Source organism: Pinus tabuliformis, chromosome 1_1 (assembly GCF_031772625.1).
Source record: "Pinus tabuliformis cultivar Carrire ecotype Pingquan chromosome 1_1, CPIR1, whole genome shotgun sequence".
Lineage (NCBI taxonomy): Eukaryota > Viridiplantae > Streptophyta > Pinopsida > Pinales > Pinaceae > Pinus > Pinus tabuliformis.
The window spans coordinates 155,646,185-155,663,329 of record NC_142297.1 but is presented as its reverse complement, the minus strand read 5'-3'; the positions used below and the strand labels follow the sequence as shown (position 1 = coordinate 155,663,329).

The following is a 17,145-nucleotide window of genomic DNA, read 5'->3' as shown; positions in this document are numbered from 1 at the left end:
CTTTATGCCAATTGCAAATTCTTTGTATCCACCAAGTTACCTTTTAAATCAGCAAAAGTTCAGGAGAGAAACACTAGATTAGACTGGGGCTTATTCCTTTTCCCATCTCATTACTATGCTTCTATTTGAATAAATTGTGTTTTGTGGTAAAATTATTCATTTATAATTATTTTATATTATTATGGTGATTTGGTATAATTACAAATTTAAATATCTAATATATTTCTTATTTATTTATAATGTTGCAAATTTTCATTTAGCATGCTAAAGGTTTGATATCAATTTCAAGCTTGATCCACAACGTCTTTATTTCCATATCACAAAAATATGAGAAGACGCAATAGTAATTATTTGGTTTAGAAAAGACGAACAAAGTCTGATATCAATTTCAAGCTTGACCCACCACGTGTTTATGTTGATTACGTTAACAAAATATAATAAAAAATATGAGAAGGATGTTTACATATGCAATAGTAATTATACGTTTACAAAAGACGAACAAAATGACGCTGCAGTTGTACTGTTTGTTTATTTCATGAAAGTGTTGGAAGAAAATTTGCATATGCAACAGTTATCGAGGACTATCGACGTCAGGGTGCTGTTGTACAGTTGGAGGTCTTATAACCAGTTGAGTCTCCACATCAATGTTCTGGATGCTTCTAAGTTGTGCTGGAGGTGTTCTCAAAACCGAACCATCCACATGTTCATCACCACACTGAAGAATACATAAAATTTAAGCGATAGAAGTTAATATATAACTGAATAAAAGTTAAAAATAAACTGTGCAATTTCACAAAAATATTTATTAAAATTTCTTCTTACCTTTTTACGAAGAAAAAGGTTCTCCTCGGTTAAGATCCGTCCCTGCAATTTTTACCAAAATTGATATCAATTCATGAAGAATACGATTCATAATCATAACCATTACAATCCAAAGAAAAGTCAAGTCTTAAGAAAAAACGAGACACGGTCAACTTGTTTTAACCACAACAATACAAAACTGGATTGAGGATGAAGCAAATATTAAATAACTATTTAATCCCGAGAATTTAAAATTTTGGTCAGAGCCTAACCATATCCAAGTTGTATTTATCTTTGAAAGTTGTGATATTCTCTTTACTGTGAAGTCTTTCTGTATATACAATTAAAAACTTCAAGGAAACTTTGTGGCATCGCATAATCAAATGTTTTAGGTAATGAAATGGTTTAGTTTGTTTTAGTTTAAAAAGTGATTATTGGGATTTGAAAGGTTGTACATGTTTGTATTTTTGGTTAATGTTTATTTCCCTTTTACATTCATTTCATTTAATTAATAAGATTTTTTTTCTTATAAGAGATTTTTTTAATGTACTTTTAAAAAACTAATTAATTATAAAATATTAACTTTTTAATGTTTCAATTATAATTTTTTGAAATAATTAATATAAAATATTAACATTTTAATGGTTTAATTATAATTTTTTGAAATAATTTATATACAGTTTGAGTGAGGCTAATGGTTAAGAGAATGTGTTTCTTCTTAATAGGTCATAGGTTTTATAATATAAAATATTAACATTTTAATGTTTCAATCATAATTTTTTGAAATAATTTATATACAGTTTGAGTGAGGCCAATGGTTAAGAGAATGTGTTTCTTCTTAATAGGTCATAGGTTTAAAACTTGAGGGGTAAAGTATATATGCCTTGGTAGACTTAGTTGTCAAATTGCTGGGTGGAGGTGGCTCTCTTGTTCCATAAACAAAAAGGTCTCATACACTAATTTGGTGTCTCGCTTGGCCAAGTAATAATAATAATAATAATATATGTTATTTTAAAGCAATTAAAACAATTATACATCTCACTCAATAGAACATTGGAAACTAAAAAATCCTTAATGCCTAAATAAAACAAAGTCCTAAAAAAGAAAAATGCTCCTCAATTTAACATTATACAATACCACACTAGTTTCATGACCCAACTTCACCATTAATTTATTAACAAAATTCAAAACAAAATGCCAGAATGGCACTCCATAAAAAAAAACACCATCACTCCATATCAGTATTGTCCAGGAAAAAAACACCATAAGGAAAGTTAAATAGAAACCAAGACCTAGCTTCATCAACCTTCTTAAAAGATTGTTCAAAACCATATATGTTCCCAGTATTCAAGTTTGCCGTACACCAACAATGTCATTACTCTTTGAAACGAATAAGAAATCACCATAATGCGCCTAGAACCATAATAAAATTCAACATGCCATAGTGCACCCATATTCATCAAAAGTTTTAATGCCAAGAGGTTCATGCATAGTAGCCGATAAGAATAGATCGAACTCCAAAAAAATAACAACAATGCCAGAATGTGACTTAAAACAAATACACCCAGAGGCAAATAACGAACAATCACCAAAGCATTCATAACACGAAGGAGCCCACATGAGCAGTTGAGGCCTTCCGACATACACCCATAGATCTTGATCCAATTACAGTCATGACAACACTAAAAATAATGCTTGCGAGTCATAAAACAACGAACCCATAAGTAAGCAATATGCAACATAACACATGGCTATCAGAAAAGCTCTGATTCGTATCCACACGTAACTCAAAGACACTAACATCGAGAGCCATAATCGTACCTCACTGATACAGAACCAAGAGAGGTCATAAGATAAAAGGGATGACCATAAAAACTAAAGGCCATCCATAGATACACATGAACATTAATAACACCAGCTACACCACTATGATATCCCAAAAAAAAATTGAGCAAGGAACTAGATAACCCTCCCTATTATAAGCAATATTGTCAACAAGCAATATATTCCAAAGAAATGTACTTCTGAGCCAGAATATAATGAGGAACTCCATCATAAGATTGTACCTAAAAGAATGCATGCCAAACTTGATGACAAAAAGACATGAAAACCCACCATCTCTAGTTATGATTAGATAATATGGCAGTTGGTACCTGAGAACTATTATCCATAAGATCTACAAGATCACTAGAGTCTGAATGGATCACTATAAAGCCTTTTACATGGGCGAAATGAGAATCCAAATTATCTAAGAAGAACTTTTGGTTATAAAGAATGTGTTTGATGTCCTCTAATGAGTAGAATACATGCAATTTTCCACTTGCTTATCTTTAAAAATCAGTCGCAATAGGGTGGTAGTTTGTTTATGTAAGGCCAAAGAATTCAGAAAGTGAAGCCTCCTTTTCCTGAATCTACCAGGATTGAGAGCCCATTTCATATCATCTCCCACCAACCAAGAATCAGAGTGATAGGGGTGGTTCCCTTCCTCTTTACATTCCAACTACAAAATTTCCATCCTCACCTCTAGAGGAACAACATCAAAGTAGGTAGTGACAAAGTCATAGACAAAAGGACGAACCTTTTTGTACCCTACATTGCCTCCTCCACCCCTCCTGCTACTCATTATTTTTCTAGGAGGAATGAGCACCATTGCAAAGGAACATTGATGACAAACACTAAAAGAACCTCTCAATATAAAGAAAGAAGAAGGACAAGGCACATATTTGTGAGCTCCCAACCTAATGACCACTAAATCATCACCCAATTACCACATTATAAGATCAAATTCCAACAAATTCTCAAACTCAACACAACCTAGTAACATGACACACCAGATTTCAAAAAACCATAACAAACAATAAAAACTCCTTATGCACAGACATAACATAAAGGCGTTGTTATCTCATCCTGAACAGGTAACACCACCAACAAACGCCAAAATCAAAACAATTTGACAGAATTGCAATTGAGAAAATTTACTAGGACTCAGATCAACCAACGCTAAGCGCTTCAGAATCGCTGCAAATTCATTACCATGAATATCAATTTAAAGTGAAGATACGACCTATAAGCTTGCACATGTCCAGCAGAACGACCACACCTTAACTAAGAAAGGACATTTGGGAGGAGGATGGCACATCCTCCGATGAGACCCTCATATTTGAAATACCACCCCCATTCGGGTCCGACCTATCTTTCTCTGACAAACATTAGAAAGGATTTGTTCCTTCTACTGGACTAGTACGAGGCCAGCTGGCATCCAACTCAAGGTCTCAAGATTTGCAACCCAAATTCGTCAAGAAATCTTCAACCTTGTTACCCGATCTCTTGGAGTGTAGGACTATTACATAATATAGATTTTTGAGCAAACCATGTGTGCTTCCAACTATACCTTCCAGTCATCAACTCTTCACTATTTTACCTAGAGGCTATCCATTTAAAATGTGTTATACACACTAGATAGCAATCTGCAAATATCCATCAACCTGTAATACATGATATCCCACACAAATAGTGATATGAATACCCTTTTCAAGCACCAAAAACTTTATCATATTGTTACTAGTCAATCCACAACTCTTTGTGTAAGCTCTCAAGGTTGAGGAGTTACAATCTTATAAAACACCTCCAAAACCAACAATTCTAGGGTTTCCCTTCGATACCCCTCAAAATTTAGTATGATAAAACCTCTAGAGGAGGAGAGGAAGAAGTATTTGATGTAATATTTAGGTCCTAAAATGGTTTTTCTTTAGGAATGTTCATCTTCTAATTCTAATTCAGTTTCTTTAGGATCTCTGCCTCGAAAATATATACTTTCCAATCATCAATCAAATAGGAGATAACCAAGAGTGTTTCTCGTATGTTTTGTATAATCACCTCTTTAATCAATGTTGTCGTTCTCCTCTGATCTCTAAACATTCTTACATTCCTCCCCTTCCACAAATTCCAGAGAATAAAACCTTTTGCCAGGATCCAAGTCCTATTAACTATGGGGTTTTTAAACAAAAAATAATTATATTGACTCGCTACAGATGCCACTAAATCCTCTCTATTCCGATTATCATTACCAAAAATAAATAAAAGAATGGACCGCACTTCCTCTGCAAACAATCAGGATTTAAGTAGATGTTCCATAGTATCCTCATCCATATTATAGAGAAAACAAAATGATGGCCCTTCAACACATTTCTTTCTAATACTGTCCTAGGTGAGTAACCTACGCCTCCCCACCAACCATAGGAAAAGTGATATTTTTTATCAATGAATCCTAGACTAGATCTTATGCCAAATAATGTATTTCTCTAGGCTTGAATGACCCACGAGGAAGGAATACGCTTCTTTTAAAGTAAATATCACAATTGGTCTCATACTCTAATGAAATATATCTTTATCTTGCACAAAATCATATGTTCCTTTCCAATAATTCATGTTGAAGAATTCCCCAAGGAAATTCCTAGGATAAGAAGGGTTACTCTTCCTTAACTTTCCACCACTATCGCAGTGTATAATCTAGCTCTAACTTCCAATAGTCTATAACCCTCACCATTCCCAAACTAGTTGTAAATGTTTTTAGAAAACTAAAGTGTTCTCAGATAGACATGGTAACTGTTGCCAAGCCTCATGCCAAACAAATTGGATTCTTCCTTCTGCAGATCCCAAAAAGCATGTTTCCTCACAACCTCTTGAATTTCCTGAGCCCACATCTGTAACCCCGAACCAATCATGGTCAAATCATATTGTAGTCTCTCCTTCTGTGACATGAGAGGTGCATACTTCCTCAACCAAATTTGCTTCCATAATTTATTGTCCCTATCACCCATCACCACCATAGCTTAGCCCTTAAGGCGACACTTCGAATTTCTAGATCGTGCAAACGCAATCCCCCAGCCAGCTTTTCCAGAAAAAGTTTCTCCCATGCCACCAAAGACCACCTCTTTGACTTATTTGAACCCCGCTAAAGGAAGTCACTCCACTTTGAGATAAAATTCTTCCAAATAGATTTTGGCGTTGACATGGCTGACATTTGATAAAGCGGAATCACCTGAAGCATTGACTTGGTGAGAATTAATCTCTGAGCCACATTCAAAGCATAAAATGTCCAATTGTTAATCTTGTTGGAAAGCTTCAAAATAAGGTCTTTCTAACACAAAATTATATTCAGATTTAAAACCAAAGGCACCCCCAAGTGATTATAAGGAAGAGAGGTTCTTTGAAACTCTAACACTCGAGCTAAATGGCACCAGACTGATTCCTTATAGTTAAAAAAATAAATACTTGTCTCGTAATTATTATCAAGCGTACCTGAAGCTTCGATAAAGATTGAAAGTAGTGAATGAACCTCTTTCACTTCTCTGAGGCGAGGCTGACCAAATAGGCATATATCATCAACAAATTGTTGGTATGTTAGTGGAAGATCTTCACCAAATAAACAAAACCCTGTGAGAGTCCCTCTAAAACAAGACTTTAAAAAAAAAATTGACCTAGCCCTTCCATTTCCAAAATAAATAAGAAGGGGCACAGAGGATCCCCTTGCCTGAGCCCATGAGACGAGTTGAAAGTACCAAAAGGAGATCCACTAATCAAAATAGAGAAGAAGGGTGTAGAGATAAGAGATCTCACACAAGAAATCCACTACCAAGAGAATCCAAAAGCATCAAGTACCTGCAATAAATAATCCTAGTTGATCCTGTCATAAGCCTTAAACAAATCAATATTTATAATCATACTTGGTTTCTTCAGACTCTTCAGGGAATGAATGATCTCATGTACTATGATAATTATGTCTTAAATTTGTCGACCCTCCACAAAGCCAGTTTTTTGTGGAGAAATAAGCTCCTTTAATAATGGTTTCAGTCGATTAACAATAACAGTGCCAATCACCTTATAGATGAAATTGCATAATGAAATGGGTTTAAATCCATTGGGATCTTCAAATTTTCCATTTTCAAGGATTAAAGAAATAAACATGGCAATCAAGTCATCCCAGAGATTGACTGAAACTTGTTAGATTACTCCACCATCTCAGGAATCTCATTTCCTAGAAAACTCCAACATGCCTTGAAAATTTCTAAAGTGAACCCATCTAGGATAGGAAATTTATTTCAAGACATTCCCATCATCACTTCCTCTACTTCTTGGAATGAAATTGTCCTCATAAAAGTTGTATTTTTCTCCTTGCTAACAAGTTTTGAAATGCATGGAGTAGTCTTGTTAATAGGTGGTTGCATATTGTTAGAAGGTTCAGTAAGTACATCCCCATTATAAGAAATCAACACATCTTCAAAATCCTTTATGCTGAAGTTTCCTAAACCCATCTCTTCTTGTTAGCAAAAAAATTTGGTTGAAATTCTTGTGGTTGTATCATGGAATTATGAAAAAACCTAGAGTTCTTTTCCCTCTCTTTTAACCGTCGAACTCTTAAAATTTTTCCTACATAGTGTTTCTTCCCGTTGTCTTCTCATTTCTAACTTGTTCATTGTGACACCCTCCTCCAACACTAAATCTGAAATGTGTCCTTCTAAGATAATGTGTTGTTGAATCTCTTGAATTGGGCACTCCAATCTATTTCTCCTCCAACATATTTCTTATTCCATAGCTTAATATTTTCTTTCAATTCTTCTAGTTTCAACTAAAAGGTATGCATCTTATCCCTTCCTTTCACATTGATTTCCTCACACCATACCCGTGCTTTCTCCTCAAACTTTGGTTCCTAAACCTAGAAACTTTCAAAACGAAAGGGTCTATTATGAGGGGATTCTTTAATGTCAATCTCGAGTCGAAAAGGCCAATGATTCGATCTAAGGAAAGGAAGAATGGTCATTTTAATTAAATAATCCTTGTCCATAATTGCTCTAAGAGCCAAAATATGACCTAAATGACTCACCACCTGATGCCCCCCTTACCTAAACGGTTTACCACTTGATGCCCCCCCACCCCCCTCCCCTCTTATTTTTCCAAGTAAAAGTACCATTGAGGGTTGGCATGTCCACCACCTATAACCTCTCAATAAACTTCCATAATTCAAGAAGATCCCGAAAAATTGTTAATCCACTAGCACTATCCCAAGTATCGATAGCCATAACTTTGCATCCCACCCAACGATTGGCACCTATTTCACGTAATTTACACATGGAAACCTTGGTTTCTTGCAAAATCACCAAGGCGAGCTTTTCAAAATTTATCCTTTCTTGTAAAAATCATTGTTTCCCTTTGCAATTGATACCACAAATATTCCATGTTATAATTTTCATTGAGACAAGTGTTGAGAGCTCAGGAAAAACTCTGAAAGTTGTTGCTTGTCCATAGTTTATTAGATCTTCACTAGTGTTCTGAAGCAATTCACACGTCACCTTCCTTTCTTTCCTTTTTGCATATTTTACTAGTACCTCTTTACCTTTATCCTTCAAATCTTGCAAGAGTCAGACATCATTACCTCCCACTTTACTCTAACCCATTTTATTATTCCATATTAGAAAAGTTTTTGCATAGATCTCCCTTGAATCCTTCCATAGTTCCACCAAATCATGCATCAACCATTAATCGAAGCTTATGCAACAACAAAATTAGATACAAATATAAACATAAACGCATAGATGCAGTGGGAATAAATCTCCATTTCATTAATATAAATAACTAAAAGATGCTTACATACATAATGGAAATAAACTAGCTCGGGCAATGGTAACTTATCTATGAGAAGAGATGTGGTGGCTGCATGCCTCTGAACTGTGTTACAATGAGGCTCAAGGGCCTTTTTATTATTTAACAACAAAGGGAAACCCTAAACAACCAAAACCCTAACCTAGGAGATGGAACACCAAGAGTTTGTGAGCCCCGCGTTGGGGTTAGTTGGACAACCAACTTATTGGGGTTGTAATTTGGTCATATGATATCCGTTTGGCACATAAGCTACCTTGTTAGAAATCTCTCTGTAAGTGCTACAATATTTATGGTATAAAATGCCTTATAGGGGGGTCAAAATAGCTCTGGAAGTTGGGGACCTAAAAAACTATTAAAAAATGTAAATTGTGCTATAATTAAGGAAACTGATGAAACCAACATGAGGTCAAGGTGGAATAGGCTCGTGGCCACCAATATCCACCTAGATCATTCCTCCCCCCTTATGAAGCAATGGTCCCCATTGCATGCAAAGCCTCCATGAGGTGAAAAAAATTCTATTGAACCTCGTCCTTGGTAAGCTACTTTCCTTACTGAAGGAGTTGGCATGCTTTGACAACTCAATATAGTTGGATCCCCTGATGGCGAGTGTTAATGACCCGTGAGTCAATGATCATATCAGTTGTAGCATGTTTGATACATCTTGGGTTGAGCTTTGTTAGTGTCAGTTGCTCAACAATGTATGGTGTGTCCAACAATGGGGGAAAGTATGGTCGCAGCCTGTCCACACTGAATACTGGGTGCAGGCAAAGGAACAATGGAATGTTGAGCTCGAAAGCATTGCAACTTTAGTGATGGTGTAAGGCCCATATTAGAGCAGGCGAAGCTTGTGATGGGCCCCACCAAGGCGCTATTTTTGCAAATGTAAGCAAGCTTTGTCGCCTACCTGGAACTTGTGTGGCACCCAATGTTGATCATGAAGTTGTTTGTACTTATCATTTTCTCTATCCAATATGTCATGGACCTGCTAGCGGATGTGTTGAATTCGTTCATGAAGTTGGTATCTTTGTCAGCTTTGGATTGGACGTGGGCCGAATCTGCCTGAGTTGCTGCAAGTGGTATGGCAACATCAATTGGACATAGTGGCTGTAATCCCAACCGCACTTGAAAGGGGTTGTGTCCAATTGAGTTGTGGAGAGCTTTGTTGTAGTTGTGCTAGACAGGGGAGGCTTTCATCCCGTGTGTGGATGCTTCGAGTTGTACATGCGCAGGATATGAACGATCATCCTATTGATGACCTCTGTTTGACCATAAGTTTGGGGGTGGAAGGTTGTTGACTTAGTGAGCTTGGTATCCAACAACGACTAGATGCTTGATTAGAATCTACTTAGGGACCTACTGTCCCGATCTGATATAATGGACTGTGGGATACCAAAGTGTACCCACACTCATTCAAAAAAGAGTTTGGCAGTGGCTTCTACTATGATACTCTTCTTGTAGGCCACAAGAATGACCATGGTAGAGAATCTATTGATGACCACGCAAACACAGTGATTGCCATGCTTGTAGAAGGAAGGCCCGACATGTAATCCATGGAGATGGATTCCCAGGGACAACTATGAGTATATCGGCCTTACTTCTTGAGTCTAGGTTTGGCAATGACACATGCAATGCAAGGTTTGATGTAATTCCCAACATCCTCTTGAAGGTTAGGTCAATAAAAATACTTCTGCAACATTGCCACTATTTTTTCAATCCCAAAATGTCTAGTGAATCCCAAAATGTCTAGTGACTTGATTGTAGTGTGCCTCCAAAATCATCTTCGCACTGTGAAAAATCAGAAGCCCGATTCCTATTGCAACAACTGGAAATACTTAATCAATCACACTCCAACCTACACAAATAAACTGCGGAAGAAATAAATGTTGGAAGAAATACTAGCACACACACACAAAATAACACAGTTATTTTTGGATCAATATCCCCGGAAAAGCCCAACTAGGGAAAATCGGTGATACAACTGAGGGTTTTATTATTATGCAGCAATGGAATAATCTACGTACAATTGGATGCTAAAGCTAGAAATCCGACAGAGAAAAATGGGCACGAAAAATCTAGTGAGGAATTTTCTCACTCCATAGGCAAATCAGGGCTTTGACCTCAACTCAAATTGAGTCGTCCAAACTATCACTGTGCATCTACTGCATCACCCTAGCGCAATCACTTCTACACTCACCTTGAACCACCTTCTCCTCAAGTCATCTGGTCTGGTGTTGTCTGGGAACATTTCTCTCCTGGCCTCCAAAACCTCTACCCAGCTTATGGCACTAAAACTCTGCTTTTCCCCAGTAGATTTGAAATTACCTTTAGAGGCTACTATGCTGCTTGGTATGAGCCTCACTGTGGCTCACTTACCTCTCTGCAGATACCCTCACCAGAACTGGAATCCTTCTTCTGACTTGACTATCCCTTCCCCTCTGGCACTGCTTCGATCTCACTGGCTCTCTCTCCACCAACTGACTGTTGCTACTCAAGAAATTGTTCTGCTCATGAAATCAAACGACTCAAGTGTCTTCTCCAAGTGCCCATCAACTTCTTCTTATAATCCTCTAATGAGACTTCAATGACCAATATTAGATATTAATTGAGGGATAGGATTAACTTGAAGTCGATCCATGTGAGTTTCTAGAAAATTCACACATTGACTTAATTAATTCTGATTAATTAGTCATATTCCCTAAGTTTAGTCTTGGGAAATATTTAAAAAACTAACTAATAATCTAATTAAGTCATTTCTAGGTGGACTTTCTAGAAACGATTTATGGGTTTTCGATATCTCATGTATTCTAGCCTCTCCACAAAATTTTGCGGCTAAAACACATCTGATACTACAAAAACTAACACTCCCTCTTAGCGAGGAATGTGTTCTAGAGTTGTTGCCCCATGTAGCAACACCCTGTCTCTGCATCATCTCCTGTAATGTTGTTGATGTCTGGCTGATGTTGTCCACCAACTACTGTGCAACTCTTATTTGTGTTGCATCTGTACTGCTGATGACTTTGGAAAACTGCTGCCAACACTGCATCCACACTACAACTCCCTCTGCATCTATTGTTGTTGCAACTGCAACATCTGCAATTGAAAAATATCCTAAATATTGAATCAACTATGATCAATATGATGTGTTTGTCTCCTGAGTCTCTCATTGCTGCTAGTATCTGTGTTGTCACTGAGGCATCTGCACTATTGTTAACGTTGCACCTAAGTTGCTGGAAACGCTGGCAGGGGAGGAGTTTCCGTACAGAAACGGAAACGGAACGCGTACGGTATGGCCCAAAAACGCGTTTCTGGCCGTATGTGCACGTTTCTCGAGGTGGAAACGTGGCCAGTACGGCTAGAAACACGTTGTTGGGCCGTACGACGTCGTTTCCACATGCAACTTTACTTTTTAATTTATCTTTTTTTAATTAATTTGTCTTCTAATTTTTAATTAAGTTTTTCTAATGCCTTCTAGTTGCTTCTAGATGCCTGTCTAAAGTTATAAAAGTGAACTTTTTCCCTAGTGTTGATATGTAGTTCATTAAGAAGTTTGAGGTATATGCAGTTCATGGTAATGTTAAATTCTTAAAGCATCCTTTTACTTAAATTTTTAACATTACCATGAAATGACTCGGGATGTTTGAGAGTGGTTTCGCCCTCATTAGATTTCATATGGAGAAAGTAGAATTTTAGATCTCACTCGAAATCCAATAAACTTACCTGGTTTTCAGGATTTCAAGATTGGGGGGATTGCAATGTTTCCATTGGATTTTATCATGTACTAGGGTATGGAACTTTTATTTAATCAAGAGAACCGAGCCCTCTATGCAGGAGAGACTCCCAATAATCAAGAGCATGTAGGGAACTAGGGTATGAAAATTGTATTTAATCAAAAGCACTAAGGTCGTTAGACTATGTAGGAGGAGACTCCCAATCAAGCATGAGACAAGAAATTAGAAATTTCTCGTGGCTAAATTTGGATATTTCTTTTTTCATTATGTGATCATTCATGAGTAAATGTGATGTAAATTTAGAGATTTATAGTTTATGCATTGACAATTGACAATTTTATCATAATGTAATAAATTAGAATGTATCATATATGCTTTATGATTGCACATATTTCTTAAATGTCCTATATATATATATATATATATATATATATATATTCACGTTTCACCGTTTCCAAAATTTGGGGGGTCACGTTTCGTACCCATGCCTGTTTCGGAAACCCGTACCCGTTTCCCCATTTCGTGCAACCTTGCTTTGCACTGTGCCTCCTACACTGCTTCCAACTCTCCATTTCACTCCCTAGCATCTGATTGCAACTAGACTTTGCATTTGCACTCTGGCACCTGATCACATCTACTGCCACTGATCCATCCTGCTACTAAAATACTATGGGCCCCCGTAGCAAGGCACTGACTTAAGAGGTGGACGTCCTCAAGAATCCTGCCCATCTATAGCACTCTGGGGCTACAGGACCAAGCCAACCCACTTCACTCCTAGGGGTATGTTAGCAAAACTGGTGAAGTCTTCCTCCAACCTAGAGGATAACCTATTAATCTCTGTTGATGCTGCCTGATCGTCTTGATTCTAGTCTTTTTCCTTCTTCTTGAAGGAACACAGGGTGTTTTAGTGACCAAACTCACTACATCTGAAGCACTTGACCTTTGACATGTCCTTTTTCTTTCATTGCTCCCACTATCCATGACTGGGACCCTTCGTTGCGAGGGTCATATTCTTCTCCTCCTTTGCCCTATTCGATCCGCTACTACTGCCATTGATGGAGCTCTTTACTAGGTCTCGTCTCAAATACTCCTACTACAAATCTCCCAACATCTTGTCCTACCTTGGCAAGTTGTCTCTGCCCAAGATATTTTTGACAAATACCTGCCACTCTTTTGAGACACTGTTGAGTGCAAATCACACTAGCTCTATGCGTTAAGGCACTGCCGCAACAACTGCAAGCTAGTCCTGGATCTCCTAAATCCTGGTGAGAAAGGGGTCTATGCATTCCCCTTTCTGCATCCTGGTGCATATCAACTTCTCCTCTAAGTACATCTTCCGTTGCTAGGAAGTGCTCTGGTACAGCGTGAAAAGTGTATCCCACATCTCGTTGGCCATTACCTTGGCCGCTATGTGTGATACAATGTGATCCCGAACACCATCAAGGATCAACCTCTCTGCCCATGCCATCTCCTTTATATACTCCTTCATTTGATCTGCATCCATGGGGATAGCTACCACTGCATCTATGAAATGATTCAAGCCATATTCATCCAGAAGGAAGGACATCCTTGCCTTCCATATGACATAGTTGGAAGCACCATCCAATCTGTCCTGATCTCCAAGTCTAACAGTGGCCATCTCAAATAATGTCAAAAATCTCCTCTTCCCTTCTACTCAGCCGCTACTAGGCTATTCGCACTCCCTTCTGGAGTGAGAAACTCTGCTCACAACGATTGTTGATCTACAAGGGAAATCGAACTTCTTGAGACTAGAAGCTCCCAGAGGAAACTTTTCCCTCAACGTGTGCTCTTCTTCCACCTGACGATAGTTCTGCTATAGAAAACTGCTACAAAACTACTGCATCCAGCTAGAGATATGCTCGCGAATAAAAAAATTGGTTGCTCCCTCTGCCATTGGAACCTCTCAATCTACAGAGATCGAATTTTCTATCCCTCTCTCAGAAAAATTGATTCTCCTCAAGAAATTCGAACTCTTGGCCAAGGTGACTGCGCTGCCTCTGGGGTTTCAATCTGTTGCCTCTCAATGAATAATGAAACTCCCTCTTCCTTCGCTATTGAGCTCTTCGACTGATCATTTGAGCTCTGATACCATGTGAAAAATCGGAAACTTGATTCCTATTGCAACAACTAGAAATAATTCTCCTAATTGTTAAATTAATTTTTAACAATTTATTTACTATTTTCTACAACAAATACTGAATCAATCACCTTGCAACCTACACAAATAAACTGTGAAAGAAATAAACGCTGGAAGAAATACTATCACACACACAAAATAAAACAACTATTTTTGGACCAATGTCCTCGGAAGAACCCAACTTGGGAAAATCAATGCAGCAACTGCGGGTTTTATTATTATGCAGCAATGAAATACTCTGAGTACAAGTAGATGCCGAAACTGGCAATCCTACAGAAAAAATCTGGCAAGAAAAATCTAGTGAGGAATTTCCTCACTCCATAGGCAAATCCGAGCTCTGACCTCAGCTCAAATTGAGTCGTCCAAACTGTCTTTACGCAGCTACTACATCACCCTAATGCAATCACTTCTGCACTCATCTCAAACCAGCTTCTCCTCAAGCCGTCTGCTCTGCTCTTGTCTAGGAAAATGTCTCTCCTAGCCTCAAGAACCTCTACCCAACTTCTAGCATTGAAACTCTACATTTCCCCAACAAATTTGAAATTGCCTCTAGAGGCTACTGTGTTTCTCTATGTCAACCCCACTGTGGTTCACTTACCTCTCTGCAAATGCACTCACCGAAACTAGAATCCTTCCTCCATCTTCGCTATCCTTACCCCTCTCTCACTGGCTCTCTGTCTGACAACTAACTATTACTACTTAGAAAATCGATCTGATCATGAAATCGAACTGCTTAAGTGTCTTCTCTAAGTGCCCATCAACTTCTTCTTATAATCCTTTGTTGGGACTTCAACGACCAAGATTAGATCTTAATCGATGGTTAGGATTAACTTGAAGTCAATCCGTGTGAGTTTCTAGAATATTCACACCTTAACTTAATTAATTCTGACTAATTAGTCATATTCCCTAAGTTTAGATTTAGAAAATATTTAAAAAACTGACTAATAATCTAATTGAGTCAATTCTAGGTGGAATTTCCAGAAACAATTTCTGGGTTTTGGAAATCTCATGTATTATAGCATCTCCACAAAATTTTGTGGCTAGAACATATCCGATGCTACAAACACTAACATGAACACTCGCTTGAAGAAACACAGAGGTATCCCAAGTGGCATAACACTACGTCCTAGAGATGAAAGTATGGAACTTGCTTGCCTTCTAGGAGCACACGGTATGTGGTGCTGAATTCTGGATCACTCTTGTAAATATGGTGCCATCCCGAAGTCTCGTGTCCACAATAGTGAAGCACCGTGGTGAGCGCCATAACCGACGGTCAGCTGAGGCACTCTGCAACATTATTGGTGCTTCCCTTCATGTACTTAATGTTAAAATAGAATTGTTGCATTTATGTGGACCATTTCTACTGGCAATCATTTTGTAACTTTCCTTATGTCTGTATGAATTGCAAGGGTTGGTGGGGTGTGTGGATAACCGTTTCCTTCCCCAGAATGTAATTCTTCTATTGTCGGTAATCTTGCACAATGGAATACATCTCTTTGTCATAGGTGGGATACTTTCAGAGTGTATCTGAAAGTTTCTCACTGTGATATGCCACCAATTCCCTTCTTGGGTAAGAACTGCACCAATAGCATAGTTAGAGGCATATGTCTCAATTTTAAATGGTTGCTACAGGTCTGGTAGTGTGACCTCTGGTGCAGAGTAGAGGCGATGCTTCATGTCGATAAACGCCTTCTATTGGGATTCGAACCAAAATAACTTTTCTTTCGCTCCGCCCTTGGTGATTTGACGGCCAAGCAATATGAGAGAATCCCAACACGAAACTGCGATAGAAATTGGAAAGATCCAGAAAGCTATGGAGCTCTGTTAGAGTGGTTGGGGCTAGCCAATCCTAAATAGCTTGTATCTTGTCTAGGTCCACATGCACACCCTACTCATCAATAATGTACCCCATATATTGAACCTGGTTCATACCAAAGGTGAATTTCTCCAAATTGGCACACAATTTGTGTTATTGTAGGGTTTGGAGGACTTGTTGAATATGGTGTAGGTGCTCTTCCCAACTTTAGCTGAAGATCAGGATGTTGTCCAAATACACTACCACGAACGACTTGGTGAAGGGTCGCAAGATGTCATCCATCAACCTCATGAAGGTTGCGAGGGAATTCGTCCACCCAAAAGGCATGAGCACCCATTCGAAAAGGCCCTCCTTGGATTTGAAGGCAGTCTTCCACACATTTGTGGGTTCAATTGGTACCTGGTGATAACTGGACTTCAAGTCAATCTTGCTAAAATATTTAGCCCCCCTGAGCTAGTCCAAAAGTTCATCAATCCGTGGGATTGGATAGCTATTCTTGACAATGATCTTATTCAACACCCGATAGTCAATACAGACCCTCCAGGTTTTGTCCGTATGTACCAACACGATCAGGCTCCCACAGGGTGATGAATTTGGCTTGATGTGCCCTTTCTATAACAACTCCTCAATCTGCCTCTTGATTTCACCGTTCTCCTGAACAGAGCATCGGTGGATAGGTCCATCAGGTAGCAGCGCACCTCGGGTCAGATCAATGGAGTGCTTGACTTGACAGTGTAGGGGTGCCCCTATGGGTGAGGTGAAGATGTCCCTATATCCTTCCACAACCTTGTCCATATACTACTGCCATGCAGCGGGGCCTTGTCTAGAGGTCCTAGAAATCTTAAGGAAGACTAATTTCTTGGTTTGGGAAATTATCTTACTGCACTGTTTAGCAGAGATCAAAGAAAAGGTGGTAGATGCCAATATCTCGGGTATCCTATACGATTTATGACCCAAAGTAATAATAACAAAATGAAGTATGG

General features: G+C 38.3%; 1 protein-coding gene across 3 annotated transcripts in view; it reads right to left on the bottom strand.

Moving 5' to 3' along the window:
* Positions 1 to 328: 328 nt before the first annotated feature.
* LOC149212067 (truncated transcription factor CAULIFLOWER A-like) overlaps positions 329 to 17,145 on the bottom strand; it is a 350,643-nt gene continuing 333,826 nt past the window's right edge. For 2 of the 3 annotated variants that reach the window (XM_089391689.1, XM_089391688.1), the window contains 2 exons: positions 823 to 864; positions 329 to 715 (listed from right to left, as the gene is read on the bottom strand). In XM_089391689.1, coding sequence (XP_089247815.1) covers positions 572 to 715; positions 823 to 864 — 186 coding nt within the window. In that variant the 3' untranslated portion in view covers positions 329 to 571. Of the gene's footprint in view, positions 716 to 822; positions 865 to 17,145 lie in introns of those variants that run through there. The other variant, XM_089391690.1, reaches the window with a different exon arrangement.